The sequence below is a fragment of the Mustela putorius genome, unplaced genomic scaffold (assembly GCF_011764305.1).
Source record: "Mustela putorius furo isolate JIRA1106 unplaced genomic scaffold, ASM1176430v1.1 tig00003909_pilon_pilon_pilon, whole genome shotgun sequence".
Taxonomy (NCBI): domain Eukaryota; kingdom Metazoa; phylum Chordata; class Mammalia; order Carnivora; family Mustelidae; genus Mustela; species Mustela putorius.
This window is the reverse complement of record NW_025422057.1, coordinates 38,131,875-38,152,031: the sequence shown is the minus strand read 5'-3', so window position 1 is coordinate 38,152,031 and position 20,157 is coordinate 38,131,875. Positions and strand designations below refer to the sequence as shown.

Here is a 20,157-nt window from a genome sequence, read left to right as displayed (position 1 = left end):
TCTGGGTGAACAAAATGTAACCCATTCAGAGCAAGTAAGCCGAAGTCCTATCATCCTGAGAGCCTTCTCTGGGCCAGGCGGCTTCACACTTAGTAAATCCCAACACCAACCTTGAGAGTTAGTGTAACTGTTCCACTGGTGACAGCACCCAGCTCCAAAGATTTGTTTTTCTCCCCGGGACTCCCAGTTCCCAGGGTAGAGTACCTACTTGTGAACCCCAGTGTGGGGCGTCAGAGGTGAGAGAGGGGAGGTGGGAGGGCGGGCGCCGGCAGACAGCGGTCTCCTGGCTGTGCCCCTCCAGGCCTGCACCGAAAGTTGGAGAAAGAAGGCTGGTGATTGGGATAAGAGAGCTATGGGCAAGGGGGTGGGGTGAGATCTCAAAGGTCCCCACAGAGGGACCTGAGCACTCATAGGTAAGCATTCTCTAGCCTCTCTGACGGAAAGGGTGAGAAAGAGGCCATACCTCTCTTTTGTGATTTTGTCTTACCACTCTGGGGCCAAATGGTTTGTTTGTAAGGGAGGTGGGTAGTATCAAATAATATAAAAAAAAAAAAAAGTTCTTTATTTAGGCAGCATTTTCAAGCTTCAGATTTTTGTGTACAACTGTGGACTTTTGATGTATCTCCAACCAACTACAGTACTGGCTGCTATTAGTTTAAACATAAAATCCCGAGCCATATCTGAAATGTCTGCTTTAATGTACAAGGTATACTCTTTTTCTTATTACTTTTAAAATAAAATATATAAATCTGAATTTCTTACAAATAATGTTTTCAGAATACCACCTGAAGTCATCTTGTCAGTTACACACTGGAAAACAATGAGTCGGAGCAAACCTTCAACCTTGTACTAAAGTCCTTCCCTGAAAGGCCAACCATTGAACTCTGAAGCAATGAGCAAACCAAGCCGAGGGGCAGAGGAGCATGGACAGGCACATGAATTGGGCATTCAGAGTCTAGAGGTGCACCTTGACAGCCAGACCCCTGCCTGCCTCCCACCTCAGACCCAGCATGACTGTCGTGTTTCTAAAGAGCAGCAAATCGGGGTGCTGAGCCAAGAGAGCCCTGGGAGATCTCACTGGGAGGGGGAGCTTGCTTTGGGCCTTGATTGAGGAACTGAGTTTCCTGGCACAGAAAGAAAGGTGGAACCTTGGAAGTGGAGACCGTGGCACCAGCAGAGCACCAGAAGAGCAGAGGTGGTGGGCTCTGCTGTCCAGAATTTGGGAGATACCCGTGTGGCTGAGAATAGAGCTCATGCTAAAAGGCACGTCTGGTAGTCCATGGCCGCCAAGAGCATTGGCCAGTAATGTTTTAAATCCAGATAGTTTGCCAACTGAAAAACTGGAGATTTTATCTAAAATGCAGATTCCTGGTGTCCCTACGTAAAATCCTAACTCATTCTCCTTCCCTCTGCTCCATTTTCCCATAGCACCTAAGAACCTTCTATAGATTATGAGTCTAATTACTTGTGTTTTCTGCCATTTTCCTCTCTCCTCCTTCTTCCCACCCCCTCCCATGTAAACTCCAGGACAGGAGGTATGGGGTTTTCTTCTTTCTTTTCTTTTTTCTCTTTCTTTCTTTCTTTCTTTCTCTCTTTCTTTTCTTCCTTTACTAAAGTACTTCAAACACTTCGCCAGTGTCTGGCACATAGTAGGTGCTCAATAAGGATTTTAATAAATGAATGGAGGAAGCAGGGGGCTCTGATGTGTCCCACATTAATGTCTATCCTGGGGTGGCAGGGCCCAGCCAGGCAGGAAGCCTCGGCCCTAGCCCACGCAGGCCCCTCTCCAGTGACTTCCTCAGCTGCAGGGACAAAACCCAGATTTGAGGCAAAGAAGCCAGTAAGAGACTGGCATTTGCTTTAGCAGGATTTGCAGCGAAGGTTTTGTGCAGCTCCCGCCAGGGTCTGGATTCCAGGTTCCAAGTCTCGCCAGCTTAGGCTTCTTGATTTATCGCCCAGCACCTCAGCTTTACTAGGCTGCGCTGTGTTCGGGGGGGAGAGCATGAGCCTTGGTCCACCCAGATCTCGGGGGCGGTGGGAAAGCGGGGTTGGGATGCGGGACGTGGGGACAGGCCCGGGTTGGGGGGTGGGAGCTGGTGCCGGAGACTTTGCCACCAGAGGGCGCCCGAGCTCAGTCGGCGAGCTCTTTCTCCTCTGAGGCCAACCCAGGCTCACTAGTTCGCAAATACCCACCGAGAAGAGTGGGGGCCGAGGAATGCCTGAGGACTGTATTCCCCACTGGATTGTTAGTTCTTTAATGCCAGGGACCAAGCCAGTGCGTTTCCCGGCTTTGCACCCAGTGTCCAGAAGTGAGCTCGGCCTGGAGTAAATGAATGAATAAATGTAAGTTCCCAGTGTGTCTAATTGGGCGTGAAAGTAGTTTTGGAAAAAAGACACAAAAGACACCTATCCTCAAGACCTGAGTCCCAGAACTCTTACAGCTTTCTGCTGACCGCCGCCTCCTATCGCCCCTGGCTGAAACTGCTGAGCCCAGGCCCCGCGGGTCCCCCCCGCCCCCCCCCATTCCCTCTAGGGTCCAGACTGCGGGACTTCCCAGGTACATCCCTGATATGTGCCCTGATATGGGGCCAGGTGCAGAATCCACACCACTAGGGAGTAAGGGCAAGAGGAGGTAGCTGGAGCATCCTGTGGTCACCAGTAAGGCCCCAACGCGTGCTCCTCTCAACCCTGCACCTCCTGGGCCCCTGCCTGCACCCATTCCTGCTAGCTGAGGCCGTCTCCAGGTGTCCAGGTTGGGGCACCGCCTGCTAAGAGTTCAGACACCGCCCGGGCACGACTCTTTTTGTGGACCAGAAGGGCCGTGCCAGGAGTAGTGTCGAGGGGAAGAGGGGGTTGTCTCAACACTTTGGGTCGCGCAGGACATTCATGGGGAGACGGAGAAAATGGTGAAGTTTAAAAAATCATTCTAGCTTCCATTTATTAAGTACTATGTGCGGGACTCAATGGTGAGCACTTCACGGCGGAGAGAGGAGTCCCAATCATTTCCCCCACTTACTCTCAGCAGGGTGGGGACTGTGGTCAGCCCATTTCACAGTTGAGCGAACAGAGGCACAGCGAGCCAAGTACGTTCACGCCTTAGAATGCAGGTTAAATTCGCGGAGCCCCAGAGTGGACTGCTTTTGTTTCCTCTGGGCGACACGGCGTTCTATTTTAGAGTCGCAGTTTTACAGGTGCGAAAACTGAGCCTTGGCTACTAAGTGATGGTGTCGGCTTGGGATGGGATTCGCTCATTCTGCAGACTGGTCTCCTTCCCTTGGGTCAAGCTCGCGGGGCCGCAGCGCAGCTATCCCGGGCCGGTGTCACCTCCTGGTTCTAGACTCCAAAAACGGGACGGTCGCCCTTGGCTACTTCAGGCCTAACCGGCACACATCGTCTTGCTTATCATTGGTCCTCATTCGCTTTCCGCCGCTGGGTCTCCGTCTGTCCACCTGCTAAGTGGGCACAATAACTAGCCTTGAGCCCAGCTCACCGCACGGCTGGGTTCCCTCCTTGCAGGTCGAGCCTGACAGAGCAGGGCCCCGCGGAATCCGAGGAGGTCAGAGGCCGGAGCGCACCGCAGCGCCGGCTGCACCCGGGCGCGGAGGGCGCGGGGAGGGGACAGGAGTGGCGGCCGCGTGGGAGGGGGACGCGCGCCCCAGCCCCCCGCTGCCGCCAGGCTGCCGCTCCAGGCCCGCCCCTCGCCGCGCGCCCCGCCCCACCCCGCCCCGCGGCTCTCTCCCCTCTAAAGTGTCCGGCGCGCGCCTCCCGCCGCCGCACTTTCACTCTCCGCCGCCGCGTTCGCTCAGAGTCCCGCCTGAGTCCGCCCCCCCGCGTGCCGGTGCCATGAATGCCAAGGTCGTCGTCGTGCTGGCCATCGTGCTGGTTGCGCTGTGCCTCAGCGACGGTGAGTGCGCTCCGCGGCGGAGACGTGGGCGCCAGGCTCCGTGCGGGACCGCGGCTCCTGTGCCTGAGCCCGCGCTGTCCCGAACGGACCCAGTTAGCGCCTCTTTGCACGGGGGAGGTCGAGGCAGCCGCCTCCTTGGGGCGCACTCCCTCGGGGTGCGGCGCTCAAAGCGCAGCAGCACCACCCGCGCTGAAGCTTCGCACTCCGCCTCGGGACTCGGGTCCGGGACGGGGGGCAGCTGCAGCACAGGGTCGGGCAGGGTTCCATGGCCGGGAGAGCCCCGGGATCGCGGGGAAGCAGAGCGGAGTCGGCAGCCGCGGGCCCCGGGGTGGCGCGCCCACCCTTGCCCAGCCGGTGATCTCCAGCGCGCGGCTCGGTTTCTCGAGGGGAAGGGACTCGGAGGCCCCGCGGCGCTGGGCGCGGGAGATGCGTGTGCGAGAGAGCGCTTCAGCAAGTCTGTCTCTCATCGCGACTGGCGGACGGTGGTGGCGCGGTCAGGGGCTGCTGCGCCGCGTCCCCTCCATGCGAGGCTGGTCCCCTCTCCGCACCCATCCGAGCGAGGTTTCGCGGGCGAGCCAAACGGAGCAGCTGTCGGCTTTGCACCACCCGCCCGCCGCGCTTCTGCACAGCCCCGCGGTCCGCAGCGACGCGAACGAACCCGGGCGCGCGTCCAGCCTGCTTCCTGGCCTCTTGCCGGGGTCACCGAAGAGAAGCCCAGGGGCCGCCGGGGTTGCTCATTCCCTCCCCTGCCCCCCAAACACACCTGCAGCCTGGCGCCTTTGTCACCGGCCAAGCCATCGCTCTTACCTCGGAAGGAGCGCGGCAGCCGAGTTCAATCGCCAAGGCCTTAGGCCACTGGGAAAGGTGGTGTCCTGTTTCACTGGGAAAGGGGGAGTCCCCCCATTTTTCTTTCCTTCTAAAGCTTAAGAGAAATCTGGCTGTCCTGTCACAGGACACCACTGCTGCAAACCAAAATAAACTGTTGTTTTTAAACACACAAAACAAACCACGTTAGCCAGGCCGCGCTGTCCTTTCTTGGCTGCGAAGTTGCCAACAAACCCTGCAAAGGGCTGAAGGACCCTGGGAGTGCTCTTGGGGCAGCCGCGGTCCAGACAGGGCCTGAGCCCCCACAGCTCTAGGCTGGGTTCCAGCTGCAGACCCTCTTCTGCATCCTGGCAGTGAACTAGAAGCCAGGTGGCTGAGGTGAGGGTAAGGTGAGCGAGTGTGGAAGCAGGGCCTGAACTTCCAGGGGTTCACAACTGACTGCCTGGGGAGGTTTTTTGTTGTTGTTGTTGTTTTTTTTTTTTTTTTTTAAGATTTTATTTATCCATTTGACAGAGAGAAATCACAAGTAGATGGAGAGGCAGGCAGAGAGAGAGAGAGAGGGAAGCAGGCTCCCTGCTGAGAGCCCGATGCGGGACTCGATCCCAGGACTCTGAGATCATGACCTGAGCCAAAAGCAGCGGCTTAACCCACTGAGCCACCCAGGCGCCCGTTGTTGTTGTTTTTAAGTGTAGCAAGTTAAGGGGCACCTGGGTGGCTCCGTTGGTTAAGTGTCAGACTCTTGATCTCAGCTCAGGTCTTGCTGGGTGGTGAGTTCAAGCCTGGTGTCTGGGGATGGAGGGGGAATGTAGCAAGTTGCTGGGCAGAGCTGCAGAGGGACTGGATGGAAGGCAATCTGGATTTTACCGCCCAGCTGAAAAACTATGTGAGGCTGACTCTCCACACTGACCCCCAAGGTCATGGGGGACACTGGTTTGAGCATTAACATTTGAGTGTCTGGTGAGAGTGGAGCTGTCATTGGGCACCTCTGTAGAGAGATGGTGCTGCCCCTCCTTCCCTGGGGAGCTGCAGAAAGGTTGGGAATGCCAGGACCCACTCGGGTCATTGAGTCCTAGGCACAGCTGATCTGGAAGGAGCACAGAGGGAGTGGGAGTCTCATTAACAGAGTCATCCTGACCCTGGGAAGGGCTGGTTGCTTGCCTCTCTGAGCTGCTTCTTGGCAGCCAAGTGGCCAGGACAGGGTCCCAAGCTGGAGGCTAGTCCGCTTCTCCTTGCATTCATAGGCTAGAATGTACTTTTTGACCTTCTGGAGCCTATGTGCCCATACTGAGTTCCACAGCTGACCTTGGAGACACCCTTGTTTTCAGGGTCAGGCTCTGGTTCCTGCCCTCCCTCAACTGGCTCACCTCAGCCAAGCAGCTGGTTGCCCTGGGCTTTCAGGAGTTAAGTCCAGGGTGGATCCATTCTGAGACCTCATTGGAGAAGCTGGCCAGGGCTCCTTTCTGTGTTTAGAGTGGAAGGTTCACTTGGAACTGCTCTTGAACAGAGCCAAGTTTACCACTTACGATCTGGTAACATCTAGACGAATCGCCTACACACTGAGTCATCTCCAAATCAGTTGGAAAAGTTAGTAATATGGACAAAAACCTGGAGAGGACACAGGTGGACATAGCACTGCTTTTAGTAAGAGCCCTTGGTGCTCTGTCACTTTAAAAAAAACCAGTTGAAAGTCCCCACTTGACAGGCAACTAACTGGGTCCTGGGAGCAGGAATACGAATTGCCTTTGAAGGAAATGGATAATCCCAGGGGGTAGAGGGGGGAAAAGAAGAGAAGAGAAAGCCTGTGTTTTGAGCTCAGAATCAGCTCTGATTTCTGGCCTGATCTCCACTGCTTGGTTAGCCGGCTGACCCAGACTAGCTTCCCTACCCACCCCTGGGAGAGCAGCGGCCCCCACCAGCTGCAGCACTCACACTGTGTACCTTTCAGCTTGCTGCTGCTCTAGGCTTGGGACACCTCCTGTGTCACTGCCCAAGCCCAGGGCTCCAGTCCCTACTTGGCTCAGGAGGACCCAGAAGAATTCCAGGGAGACTGGAGGTGGGACACTCAGAGGAGAGACTTCTGACTTTTCCTTTCCGCAGTCCATCCAGCCCCTAGTCCTGGGGTCCCTTTCCCAGGTGATCTCGTTCCAGGACAGTATGGGCAGGATAGTAGGAGCTTCCCCTGCAGGGACTGGGTGCCCTGACTGAAGGCCAGACACCAGCAGAGACTTTCTGGAGTCACTCAGGTATACAGCAAAGGCTGCCCCAGGTGTTCTCCAGTACTCTGAGTCTGAGCACCATGAAGCTAGGTGCTTCCTTACCAGTTTTTAGGGAACCACGTTTGATCCAAGAGGGCTGGGTGGTCTATTTTTCCTGACTTGTTGGCCAAATAGGCTGCCCATTTGCAGGCTCTGCCATCTCTTAGCTGAATGCAGCCTTGAGGAAAATGAAGATGTCCCTTACTCACAAGGTTTCTCTAAGCTTCCCCAGCTCTCTTGCCCCAAAGTGCAGAATTTCAGGACCAGCAGGAGGCCTCTGGGAGCTCTGTAAAGAGCAATCCTTTTTTTTTTTTTTTTAAATCTCTGGACTAAATATTCTCAGACATACTTTTAATCCCTGATGAAAGGATCCACAAATTCAAATAATTTGGGGTATTAAGTAGGGCTTGGATAAAATCTGCAGGGGGAAAAAAAAAAAAAACCACGGAGATCCCAGCCCCCCCCACCAAGGCTTGCAATCCTAGACTTAGAGGGTGAGTGGAGAGTTCTGCAGGAGCCCTTTGCTTATTTAAACTAATGAGTGTCAATTATGGCATTTTGCAAATTGGCGAATTGGCAAACAAAGAGGTAACATAACCCAGGAAGCTCTAGCATCTCTGCACAATGAAAGCCACCTCTGACTCCAGCCCTGGTAATTGTCCTGCCTTCAGGGGAGTGCTGGGTTGAGGTGGGGTGGGGGCAGGGGGGAGGGGGGGCTTGGCCTGCCCTCCGGGGGCTCCCAGGTAGAAAGCCTGCCTGGATTCTTTTGTGGTTGCCTGGGTTTATGGTGAATGAGAGGGGAGAAGATTGCAGGAGGGGGAGGGCAGCATTCCCCTGGGGAACTGCCTAGGCTCCTGGGACAAGAGGGAGCCCAGAGCCTCCTGGTTCCCCCTCCTCCTTCCCTGAGTATGGAGGGCTTTCTTAGTTGGCCCTGGAGGAGTTTACTTTGCAGAGATTACCTGGGAACCTCAGTTACCTTAGACTGAAACAGTCCTGTCCTGGGATTAATATACTTGATCTTAAGATGTCTGAGCAAGGAGCTGCTTTTAATTTCCCAGGTTCCTAGAGTCCAGCACTCTGCAGGTGCATTTGCCTTCTGGTCCTATGGAAGCTGGGCCTGCCCCTTCTCCCTTCCCTCCTGCCCCGGAGGCTCACTGTACCACCCAAGAGCTCCTAGCAAGGATGCCCCCGTAACTAGTCCCATGGCTCTTGATCCTAAGCATCCATTCCTCCACCTTACCCTTCAGCCGCGGACCCACACGTGCATATATCCCCACAGTCCAGCAGGATCGTAACAATCCGCCCTGTTTTCACTACCTCTTCCAGGGAAACCGGTCAGCCTGAGCTACAGATGTCCTTGCCGATTCTTTGAGAGCCACGTTGCCAGAGCCAACGTCAAGCATCTCAAAATCCTCAACACTCCGAACTGTGCCCTTCAGATTGTGTAAGTGTGAACATCAGCTTCAGGAGGGTTGCATCTAGTGGGCATCGTAACCCCTAACTCCAGACTGGTCAAAGCTAGAGAATCGACACATGCTGAGCGGCTGGCTTTGAACTTGGCATAATTAGAGGCAGCTGTGATGACCAGGAGGCCTTTGGGTACGCCAAAGCCACTCTTACCCTTGGCGCCCTGCTGTGCTCCAACTTGTTCTTGCCTCTTTTTTTCCCAAATTTCCTCCTTTAGCACAGGAGAGGGAAGGACCGCAGAATGCCTTCAGCCTAGAAACGAGGAGTTTCTGCTGAAGTCCAGTAAATGAACCAGCCCTCTGCAGGTCATAGGTGTCTGTCCTGCAGTTCCTAGACTTTGGTGTTCTAGATCCTTCCTTTCTCCCACAGCAGAATCTCACAAGACCCCAGTTCAGGTTAAGTGGTCTTTAACCGTTGGGTAAAACTCAAACTTCTCGGCTCACTTAACTGCTTTGTCTCGAACACAACACACGAGTTTTTGTTTTTGCTGGTGTTGATGGCAACTGCTTGTCTTGGCTGTCGTTCGTGTGGGAAACGAAACAAATGAAAATCAACCCCAGAGAACACATGAAAACCTCTCGCCAGGTGCAGGAGTCTGGGGGAGTTCAGTGAGGGAGCCTTGCATAGCTGCTCACTGCTAGGCCCTCGCGTGCTCAAGTGCACCCCTGCTTGCCTCTAGCGAGTGTAGTTAGGGGTCTAGATGCAGGGGTGCTGGGGCTCAGGGTCTCTGGTGGGGACCTTACCTCCTGAAAATTCCCAGCGCTGAGAATGGGCTGGGGCCACAGCAGTGGGAATGAAACCTGCAATTTGAAGGTGAAAATGAAGCCTTTGCTCCCTAATACCAGCTGTTTTGAAGTTTGATTTTGCCTTCTTTTTTTTTTTTTTTTGCCAGCCTGGGCTGCCTTGAATGTGTTTGTGACTTACAGAATGGTTTAGGCCACTGAAAGATGAGTATTTCTTCACTGACTTTGCTTATAGTCAAATACTCTCTCCTTTGAGAGGTGTTTTGTCAGATGTGGAATTGAGCCCCATAGACCTGCTTTGCAGTTCGCATTACGCCGGGACACTTGCTAGGAATGCACCTCAAAGGGAAAGAAGCAGGCCTGGGCAGACACAGCATCACCCCCTTCCTCTCCTGATGTCAGTCCCTTCACAGGCAGGCTGTAGGATTCCCGTAGGTATCCCCCAGCCACTGTGCCAGCCTGAGTTGTCCTCACACACCCTTGAGTGGCTGGGCAGGAGTGTCCTCAGGCTGCTTGAGGCTACTGGTATCCAAGGCTTTATGGAGGGGGACCCGGAGAGATAAGTCCAGTCTGCTCCCAGGAGGAGGTGTCTGGTGGGGAGGTGTGACCGGAGCCGAGAAGTGGGAGGAAGGTGCCCTATGAATTTTTAAAAAGCAAATGCAACCAAGGAGCATTCAATAAACTTGTAAAATCTCTCTGGAAACCACTTTCTGGCAAATTACCTCGACTGTCCTTCCCTTCACCTACATTGTCCCTCCCCCACTGTCCTGTCACCCTCTACCCGCACTGTTCCTCCTTCACTGCCCTGTCACCCCCCCACCCGCACTGTCCCTCCCTCACTGTCCTGTCACCCTCCCACCCGCACTGTCCCTCCCTCATGCTCTGTCACCCCCACCGCACTGTCCCTCCCTCACTGTCCTGTCACCCCCCCCACCCGCACTGTCCCTCCCTCACTGTCCTGTCACCCCCCCACCCGCACTGTCCCTCCCTCACGCTCTGTCACCTCTCTTCCCCAAACCACTGCAGTCCCTCTTCAAATCTCCTAATTCCGGGCTGACTCTCAAGTCGGTCTCCCATATACTTTCAAGATGATCCATCCAAATAAAAGTCTGCCTTTGTCTGTCTCCAGCCTCAGTCCCCATAATCTTGCAGAGAAAAGCCCACTCTTTTGCCCCGACATCCGGCCACCTGCTTCTCGGGCAGCCCACCGTCCTCCACGCCCTCAGTGCACGTACCCCCTTTGATGCCTTTGCTCTTGCTTCCCTCCCTCTGTATTCCACCTGCCCAGCCCCTCCCAGTCCTCCCAAGGGCAACTCACACGTTCCCCGGCCTGCGCTCTCCCCTGTGAAGGCCAGTTTCACCTTCCCGTATCTGCCCAGGGACTCCATCCGCTGCTAGGGACAGGATTCCCCACCTTGAGTTCCTCCTGTACCCGCGCCTGCCAAGGGGGTCCCGGTGCTGACGCGGGCGATGAGCCAGTGCCCAGGTCACGACGAGCCCCCTCGTGCTCAGCCTCATACTGTTCCCTCTTCCGTTCTGGCAGGGCGAGGCTGAAGAGCAACAACAGACAAGTGTGCATTGACCCGAAACTGAAGTGGATTCAGGAGTACCTGGAGAAAGCTTTAAACAAGTAAGCACATCAGCCAGAAAGGACTTTCCGCTAGATCCACTTGAGGAAAGCTAACACCGTACGGCAGATGGAGGGCGAGGTGTGGGGGCGGAGGGCCTGGATGGGGAGGACCAGGTGTGCCTGGGGGGGGCAGAGCACGGACCTGGGAATGGGCTTGAGGTCTGCCCAGCATGTAGAACCGCATTTATAGCGTCTGGTACGATCCTGCAGCTTCTGTTCACCCGTGCCCCAGACCCTCGTGCATTGGCTGTTTTATAACTGGGGTTTTTCTAAGAAATCATGTTGTCCCAACAGCATTTCCCACTGCCCGCTCTCTCCTGATGATCATCACAACCCTCTCATTCCCATTATCTTTTTTTTTTTTTTTTTTAAATCAGTGATTTCTTCAAGATCTGTATTTGGTTTTGCTTTGGAGCGTGTCTTCCTTCCCCTGGGGCCTCTGGGCACAGTCAGGTGATGGCCAAGCATGGAGCTCAGAAAAGTGTCCTTCCTCCAGACTCACAGACTTGGAGGAAGGCAGAAGGTGGCCTCCGCAGGGGGTGCCCCTTTGGGAATGACACACACACACACACACCCCCACCTGGGAGGTGACTCAGATACTGGCCAGTGCTAGGCAGCGGCCACCACATCCACCTCCTCTTTCGGGCTCCGTGATTGGCTCTGTAGGCTCCATGTAGAAGCTCCTGTCACTGGGGACTGTGCTCAGAGACCCCCTCCTGGCCATTCCCAGGCCTCTCCCTGCCTCCAATAACATGCTTCCTCTTGCTTCGGCTTCTCATTTCTGTACATGCTCAGTGGGGAGGAGGGTGATTGCCAGGGCGCCATCCTGCAGCCCCCTCCTCCCTTGGCCCTCCCCCGCACCACCCCTCAGGCCCTCTGTGAGAATCTTCTCTGGCCTTCTCTGCAATGGCTGGCCCTCTCCTAGGGTGGGGTGCGGGAGATCAAGTCTCCACCTTCCCTTAAAAGGCCAGTCTTTGGAGAATCAAATGCAGTTTTCAATCTGAGAACTTGTTTTGAGGAATTCGGTTTCTGTGATTGCCTCTGAGGCTTTTATAAGCCACGGAGAGGCTCTGCACACTGTGAGGGCTCTGCAATCAGAAGCAAACAAAATAAATGAAAAAATGAGCCTCTTGCCATGAACCCCTCCTCCTGAAACCACGGCAGGGTTTCAGTTTCCAGGCAGAAACATTGGCAAGGTGACATTTCCCTGCATCAATGCGATCCACAGATGGGCCTGGTGGTATTTGTAACTTTTTGCAAGGCATTTTTATATATTTTTTGTGCACATTTTTTTATGTTTCTTTAGAAAACAAATGTATTTCAGAATATATTTATAGTCGAACAATTCATATATTTGAAGTGGAGCCTTATGACGGTCAGTAGGTTACATTTCTCTATTCTCTTGACCCACTGGCAATTTGTAAAGAAATATATATGATCTATAAATGTGATTACAGCTTTTTAATGTTAGCCACAGTGTATTTTTTCACTTGTACTAAAATTGTATCAAATGTGACATTATATGCACTAGCAATAAAATGCTAATTGTTTCATGGTACTGACCTCCTACTGGATGTGGGAATTTATTTACCGGAAGTAAAATCCATCAGCTCAGATACATTTGTAGAGTTGATGGAAGTTGATGGAGGTTAAGGTGGCCTGCTGGGTGGGTGCCTTAGGTCCCTCCTGCCGACTTCACTTATGAGTGTGGTCCTCGCTCAGGAGCACATGAGAGCTGCAACTCAAGTTTTTGTGCCTTTTTTTTTTTTTTTTTTTTAACCCAATGGAAACAGCAGTGCCAGTTTTCTGAAGAATAATATTTGACTCACTAATTCCTCTTCCCTTTCCTCCTCTTCCTTGGTTCTCCTAACATCCCCCACGTAATCTCCAGAGACTCAACTCTCATAATATCCAGCTTTCACATTTGCCCATGTAAAAATCCCATAATTCGAGGCCATGGTTAATAGCTTTCACAGGAACAGGTGGCTTACCCCATAAATCATTAAATACCATTCAGCTTGAATCATTTTAATGTGACAATCATGAGCCAATTGCTCTAATCGAATTCTGCTAACCAGCTCTCTCCCTTGCTCTCCAGAACAATCCCAGTCATTCCCAGGGGGTGTTCCCCAGGCATCCAGAAAGGAGAAGGTGGGATCAGGCGCACCTTCTTTCTCCTCTCCTGGATGGCCACCTGAATGCAAAGCGTGATTCAGTCTGAAATGCAGGTATTTTCTGTAGGGACAGCAGAGTTCATCTCTGCACTGAAAAAGGAAGGAGGCCAGAGGAGATGGGATTGAGGTGAGTTAGAAGGCCAAGTCCAGCCTGGCCCTGGGCATCCTTCGCACCCTTTCAGATGTGAATGCTGTTCAGGGTTGGAAGCCTCAGGCAGTAGCTGGAGGCAGGACCAGGCTGGCCCCTTGGCCCACAGCGATAGGCTATAACCAGTTCCCAGGTGTTCTGGAAGGCTGGCTAACATTTTTCTTTGAATTGGGGAACATGTCCGATTTATTTTAATGAAGTACTGATGGATGGTGCTTTGCCCAGGGGCCTCCAGGCCTAAGACTGAAGCCAGAGTTAAACAGACACCCAGGGAAGTGTTAGAGATTGTGCAGACTGAAACAGACCCCTGTGTATTTCAACATCATTAATGGTTCTACTGATTTTATCTAAGGGGGCGCAGAGAAGAAAAAATGGGGAAAAAAGAAAAGATAGGAAAAAAGAAGCGACAGAAGAAGAGAAAGGCTGCTCAGAAAAGGAAAAACTAGTTATCTGCCACTTCGAGATGGACCGCAGTGCACGCTGCTCTTGTCTCCCCCGGCGCTTTGTAAATTTGCTCTAACCCTCCTCCAGGGCAGACCCCTGCCTTCCAAGCAGGGGCTCAGACCTCCGTGGAGGAGCGGTGCTCCTGTGGCCTGACTGGCCCCTGTATTTATGTGCATTTTCAGGCCCTTCCTGGTCTGCTAAGTTATGAAGAAAATAGTTGTGCAGAGACTGGGGCGGCGGTCTGGGGTGAGGAGACTGTACTCTCGACTCTGTCTAGCATGGCCCAGGGTCTCTTCAGCACTGCCCTGGGCTGCCCAGCCTCCCACCCCGCCCTCCACTCCCTCTCTCCGAAGGGCGGGTCACTGCTCCGGAGCCCACATGGCTCCACACATTCGTCATCTGTTTTCCTACTGAGGCAAGGGTGGGGCTGCCCTGCCCTGCCCTGCCCTGCACGGAGCCCTGACTAGCCCAGGAGCAGGAGCCTTGGCCAGCAAGGGACATGCACCTCCTGCCCTCCCCTTGACCACGGCCAGTGCCGTCACCGCCTTCATGGGGCAGCTGTGGCCGTGCCTTTTGCAGGTGCTCACTGACTTTTTTTCCCAAGTGCCTGCTGCCTGGCCCTCCACCCCTCTGATGCCCAGGGTGGGACTCGTCCGGCAGCGGCTCCCAAGGCTGTGAGAGTGGCTTTACCTCTGAGCAGGGGTGCTTTCTGCACACCAGGTGTGGAAGGTGGGTGGGAGCTCACATTCCCAGGGAGCAGCTGTGGAAATACTTCTCAGGGAGCCTCTAGGCCCGGCAATTCACTTTACAGATTCTTTAAACGGGTCCCCAATGTGGAAGAACTGTGTGAAAGGCCTGTTTCTCCCACCCACCTCCTGCTGGGTGAGGAGGCTCTGTGACCCTGTGCAATTAGGTTCCAGGACACAGCTGCCGCAGCCCTCACTCATGGGAAATATCCGCTTCAAGTGAACATGGTGTTCTAGAAAGTTCTAGAACTTTCCTCATACCACCCACAGATTAATGTCTAAGATTTCTTGCCAAGTCTCTTTAATTTGGACCAGAAGAAGGGGGATCCCATGGGAGAGCAAGGCCCTGATTTCAGTAATACTTTGAGAAAGGACACCTCGAATATCTGGGCTGTTCTCCCCATCCTCCTGTCCCTCATAAACACTCAGCCTGCTCCCCCGGCCCTTGGTCGTAATTCAGCATGTGGACACAGAAAGATGAAGTGGTTGGAGGTCAGAACAGATGGAATGAGGAGAAGAAAATCTCAGGTCCCTGCATGTCCCACTCAAACTGGGGCACAGTGTTCCCTTCTGCTTTAGTGCCGTCCTCTGTGACAGTGCAGAGCATGTGGCATTCCTTGTTTCCATCAGGGAAGCGTCCTGCCAGGACGCTGCAGCCAAAGACCTTTTAGTCCCCATTTATCCAGCCGACTCTCAGCCTGTGCCCCTCTGGCCAGCCTTGGGGTCAGCAGACCTGCTCCCGGGCATGTGGGGAGCCCACCCCCTCTCCGCCTCGGAAGGCATTGGCTGTTTGCTGGTCTGCTCCGGGCTGCAGTCTTCTGTGGAAGCCAGCAGTGGGCCTGGTCTGGGGAACCTTGGCTGGGGTAGCCCACCTCTTACATAAGCATCTTGGAGCCAGTCACACCTGAGGTCCCAGGCTCTCCATTCTTGATCCAGCAGGATTAGCACATCTCTGTGCCTAGAGAGGGGTGGCAGGTCCAACCTGGACACCGCAGAAGGCTACTTGCCATCTAGCTGTGGTGAGCAGGGGGAGTTGCCGTGGGGACTAAGACAGTTGGCCCCACATAAGAAAAGCAAACAAGCTCCAGGCTGTCCTTCTATGACTCCACTGGCCTTGGGCCCTCACGCTACCTGACAGGCCAACCCGGTGTCCTGGAAGAGTGAAGAGCCAGCTTCCATTCCGTTGTGGGTTGAAACTAGGCAGTGCTCTCCCAGGGCACTCGGTCCTGGGCCCACCCCCACAGTGCTGGCCCAGAGACCCCGGGGCCAATCAGCAGGGCTGGGGTGTCAATGGAGGTGGTTGATGGTGCCAAGGCCTTGGAGGAGCAGGCAGCCTCCTCCGGGCTGGGTGTGTGTTGGGGCCACGCTGAGGCCGGGTGGGGGGGCTGGTAGCCCTCCATGTGTGCTGGGCTCGGGCTGGGTGCCCCGCCTGCCCTGTCGTGTGACCACTGTGCCGTGTTGTCTGTCCACGTGCCCTTGTTCATCCGCTGTGCCCCGTGCTGGCCGCGCCCTCTGTCTTCACTTCCCAACTTCCACCTCTCCCTCCGCTTCAGCCACCCCCACCCCCCACCAGCTGCCTCTCTCCCAACTCTCCCCTTTCCCAGGGCCTCGGAAAGCCGGCGATTTGGAAGTCAGGAGTTGGGAGCCCCGCCGCCGCCGCGGGGGGTCTCAGCGTTTCAGGCATGCAGCCTGGCCGCTGTGGGAACCCGCCTTAATGGTGTCTCCCTCTGTTCTTGTTAACAGGAGGTTCAAGATGTGAGAGGCGCAGGTGGGGTCAGACGCCTGAGGAAACCTTACAGTAGGAGCCCAGGTCTGAAAGCAGTGTTAGGAAGAGCCCGCAGTGGCTCCCCTGCACCCAGGCAGGGCCCAGTGCATTTCCAAGGGCTTCGTTCTGCACAGTTTGCCTTATTTTCACCATTTGATTATGTAGCAAAATATATGGTGTTTACTCTTCATTTAGTTTGATTATCCAATGTCACTGGTGACAGATAGGAACTTAGACTAAGGCCATTATTTTACTTGCTATCTTACCGTATCTTCCCCATGGAGCCCCTCGCCTGGCCCGAGGTTCCTGAGTGTTGTATCACCCTGAACTGTGCAGGCTGGGACCCCCGATCACCCTGTCCTAGGATGGAGAGCCACCAGGAGGTATCAAAGCCCACCAGTCTGGGCAAACCCTAGTGAAGGCTGCCCTTGTGCAGGGGGTAGAGGAGGGCTAGGTTTAGAGGGCCAGGCAGAAGCCTCACCCTTCCCTGGAGTGAGGCGTAGGGTATTCCCCTTCAGTGAGCATCACAGAGCTTCCCCCAGCCAAGGCAGGCAGGAGTGTGAGGCTGGGGTAGGGGGAGACACGCCCCCATCCTGAGCTCTTCTCTACATCCCATCACGTTCTTCTCATCACTGTCTCTCTCATCCATCATCATGTGTATCCAAGACTGTCTCCATCACCCCGGAAAAAGACTCTCTCAAGACCAAAGCTTTCATTTAAACTGGGCACCAAGAAGCAAATCAAAATGTCTCGTGTTACCATGTTCTGAAAACACTGTGCACATCTGTGTCTTGTTCGGAATACTGTCTGTCGTCCAACCCTGTGTTCTTGTTCAAAGCCAATGTCCTCGCTGCATGCGCTGTCAGCTCCTCGTATGCAAAGGCTCAGAGTCAGGAGACGTCTTTTAACCAGGTTTCTTATTAGGGCTGTGAGCCTCTCAGGTGGATAGCCTGGGTTTCTCCACGGATCGCAAACCCAGGATGGATCCACGGAGCCCAAGGGAATTCGGTTTTCAGCTGGGCTGAACTGTGAGGACACCAGCCCTCCCTCCATGCTTCCATAGGTGTGAGTATCTCAGAACCACAGAGAGTTTTGTCTCCGTGGCGCCAAGAGCGTGATTCTTTTGGCCGTCAAATGAAAAGAATCCTCAACTCTTTTTTGGTTTTTGAAAACCCAATCCACAGAATAATGAATCCTGGACAGGAAGATTCTTTCCCAGTTAAAATCTAACCTCATCTTTTTCCCCACTTGGCAATCCCATCATCTGCTCCATTGTAAAGTGGTCTCTGGACTTGGCCGCTGGAATTGCCTTGTGCTTCCAGAATGTCCAGCAGGGCATTCCTCCTAGAAAAGGGGACGTTTGGGAAAGTAGGTTAAAACCTTGACATGTAAAGGGTTTCCCTTTACAAAGATCAGTTTGTAGAGTTGCATTAAGCAGCTTTAAAATACCACTTTTTGAACAGCTAGGCATTTGAGGGGTTTTTGCTTATTGTCTTTGTTTTATATTTCGTCTCATGAATACTTTGTCCCTTTGGTTAAATAGCCCAGGGAAAATTTTTAAATTAAGAAAGAAAAATAGAAGGCCAAAACCAGGAAATGTATCCATCGATAGGACACTGTAAATACTATACAGAAAGTATATTATAATAAAATAACCTTGAATTATAGATGTTTTTAGATATAATCATCTTTGGGTTGTCAAGAACATGTTTAAAGCATTTCCATAAATATTCCTTTATATAGGATCTTCAAGGTAGAAAGCCAGTCCACCAAACAAAAAACGTGTATCTTCAAGTCAGTTATGTTATATTGAATAAAATAGAGTACAGGGGCCTTTATTAACTATAAGGAATAAAGAACTGATCTCAGGACCCTCTTCTGAAATTAAGTTATCACTGCAGGTCTCCTGAACTATACTATAGGTGAAATGATCGAATTTTCAGTGGGATGGGCATTTTCTAAGTAATCCAAGATAATTTAAAACTCTCATGGAACATTTGGAACCGTCCTCCCCTGGAATCCGTGAACCAGAACCATTAAATCTCTTGCTCCCAGAAAAACAAGGCTCTAAATCTTGACTACAGTCAAAAAAAGAATCATTCCTTTCTCCCCAATAGAGGGAAAAATAGATAAGAGTAGAAACTGCTGGAAAAGTTCTCTGCCTAACAATTGCCCTCCTCGCACTCTGCTCCTGAACAAAGACGGCCTCTTGAAAGCAAATATGCATTTAAATAGTCTATTTGCAAAGGAAAAGGCTCTCTTGATCCCCTTTTGCTTTAAAAGTACGAGTCAAGTGCATCCATGGATTAGGAGTCCCCGGCTGTGCCTCCCTGTCCAGTGCTGCTCAACCTGACCTTCCCTTGGGCTCCTTGTAACCCCCAGGGCAGTCCTCCCCCTGCCAGCCTTTGCATCAGGACCTGGGCAGCTGTGGGGCCGGGCTGGGGACGGGACTCGCCGAAGTGCTGTGTGTTTATATCCGAATCTGCGCCATGTGTCGTGTGTACTGTTTTTCGTCCAGCCCTGCTCAGGCGCTGAGACCCCAGCGAGGAGGCTCAGGAGAGAGGCCCTTTGTGTGTGGGGGCCTGTCCTCCTCCGGAGCAAGGAGGCTCAGCTTGGAGCAGACGGCCTGAATGGCAGAAGGTTGCAGTCCCCCCTGTGTGAAGCCCAGAGAACTCCTAAGAATTTTCACTGGATCCGATTTCACCTTCCTTTTCTGACTGCTGCCTGATGCTATAGCCATGGGCTCTGGGCAGGGAGTTTATCAGCCCCCGAAACCCCTGCCCCAGGGGGTGCACCCTTCCACAGCAGGATGAGAATTGTGGGGTCCCTGTACACATCCTCCCTGACCCATTCCAAGGGATCCCCTTCCCTGGGAAGTGCTCCCTAGAAACCTTTAAGTCCCATAAGCAGACCACTGACACGGCCAAGCTGAAAAAAAACCCCTCCAAGCTACTTGTTTGTCCGTAACCTCGCTGGTGTCTCAGTCTCCAGGCAGTGATGGGTTCAGTGTTAAATGTGATGAATACTGTATTTTGTGTTGTTTAAATACATCTCCCAGATAATGTGAAAATGGTCCAGGAGAAGGCAGCTTCCTGTATGCAGTGTGCTTTTTTTTTTTTTAATAACAAATAACTTCTTTTAAGAAACAACCATTTCTACTTTGAAGTCATATCAATGAAAAGATGTATATCCACTTACAATTTTCCTAATAAAGACATGTATTCAAATGTAGCAACCAAGAGTTTGAAATTAGTGTTGCCATTCGGAATTTTCCAAACTTGGTTTTTCTTCCTCCAGCCCAGCCCAGAGGAGTCCTGTAATCTCAGCTGCATTGGTTAGTGGAAAACAGGCCATTGCAATCACGCTAATCGTAAGGAAGAATTCTGGGGGCATGCTTGCCTCTTCTAGTCAACGATCTGTAGCGGGTGTGGGGAAAGGCACTCTCTTCTCTCGGAATGTCCTTGGTTTTGCAGAAATCCCTTATTAAAGGCAAGCCAGTCCTCTACTGCAGAAGGGATGGTTTTACACAAGGACCCACATAGTTGCCTGTCAGCTGTGGGTCAGGAAGCCTCCATTTGCTACTTTCAAGGCCTGGTGAAGGAGAACAGTGGCCCATTCCCACAGGCACCGCCAAGGACCCAGTGCCCTGGGCGTATTTTCTGTCCTGCGCTGGGACCTCCTGGAAACTTACTCAATCTCTCAACAGCTGCCCACCAGCACTGTCCTGGATAACTTGATCAGGCGGTGAGCCCGGTAGGGTTCTGTCCTCATAGAGGTCAACCTGTCACACTTACTCCTACATTCTTTCTGGTCCACCGTCAACTGCACCAGAAAGGAGGGGCTGGTGCAGAAGCCACAAATGTCTGAGTCCAGATTGCCCTGTTCTCCAGAACCTCTTGCCCGTTGGCCCAAACAGAACCACATTAGCCCTGTGCTCAGAACCTCCGGGCTGTTTCTAGAGTGGCTTCGATGTGACTGCTCAGTTGCAGATGGACTGGAAGAGGAAAGAAGTACTCGAGGAGGCCATGGCAAGAGACAGCATGGTTTCCGGGGGTG

General features: G+C 53.1%; 1 protein-coding gene across 4 annotated transcripts in view; it reads left to right on the top strand.

Moving 5' to 3' along the window:
- The first annotated feature begins 3,748 nt into the window (after window positions 1-3,748).
- CXCL12 (C-X-C motif chemokine ligand 12) overlaps window positions 3,749-20,157 on the top strand; it is a 30,634-nt gene continuing 14,225 nt past the window's right edge. The window contains exons 1-4 of one of the 4 annotated variants that reach the window (XM_004749725.3): window positions 3,750-3,904; window positions 8,311-8,428; window positions 10,738-10,824; window positions 13,499-16,073. In XM_004749725.3, coding sequence (XP_004749782.1) covers window positions 3,844-3,904; window positions 8,311-8,428; window positions 10,738-10,824; window positions 13,499-13,592 — 360 coding nt within the window. In that variant the 5' untranslated portion in view covers window positions 3,750-3,843 and the 3' untranslated portion in view covers window positions 13,593-16,073. The other 3 variants (XM_004749726.3, XM_013054786.2, XM_013054787.2) reach the window with 3 other exon arrangements.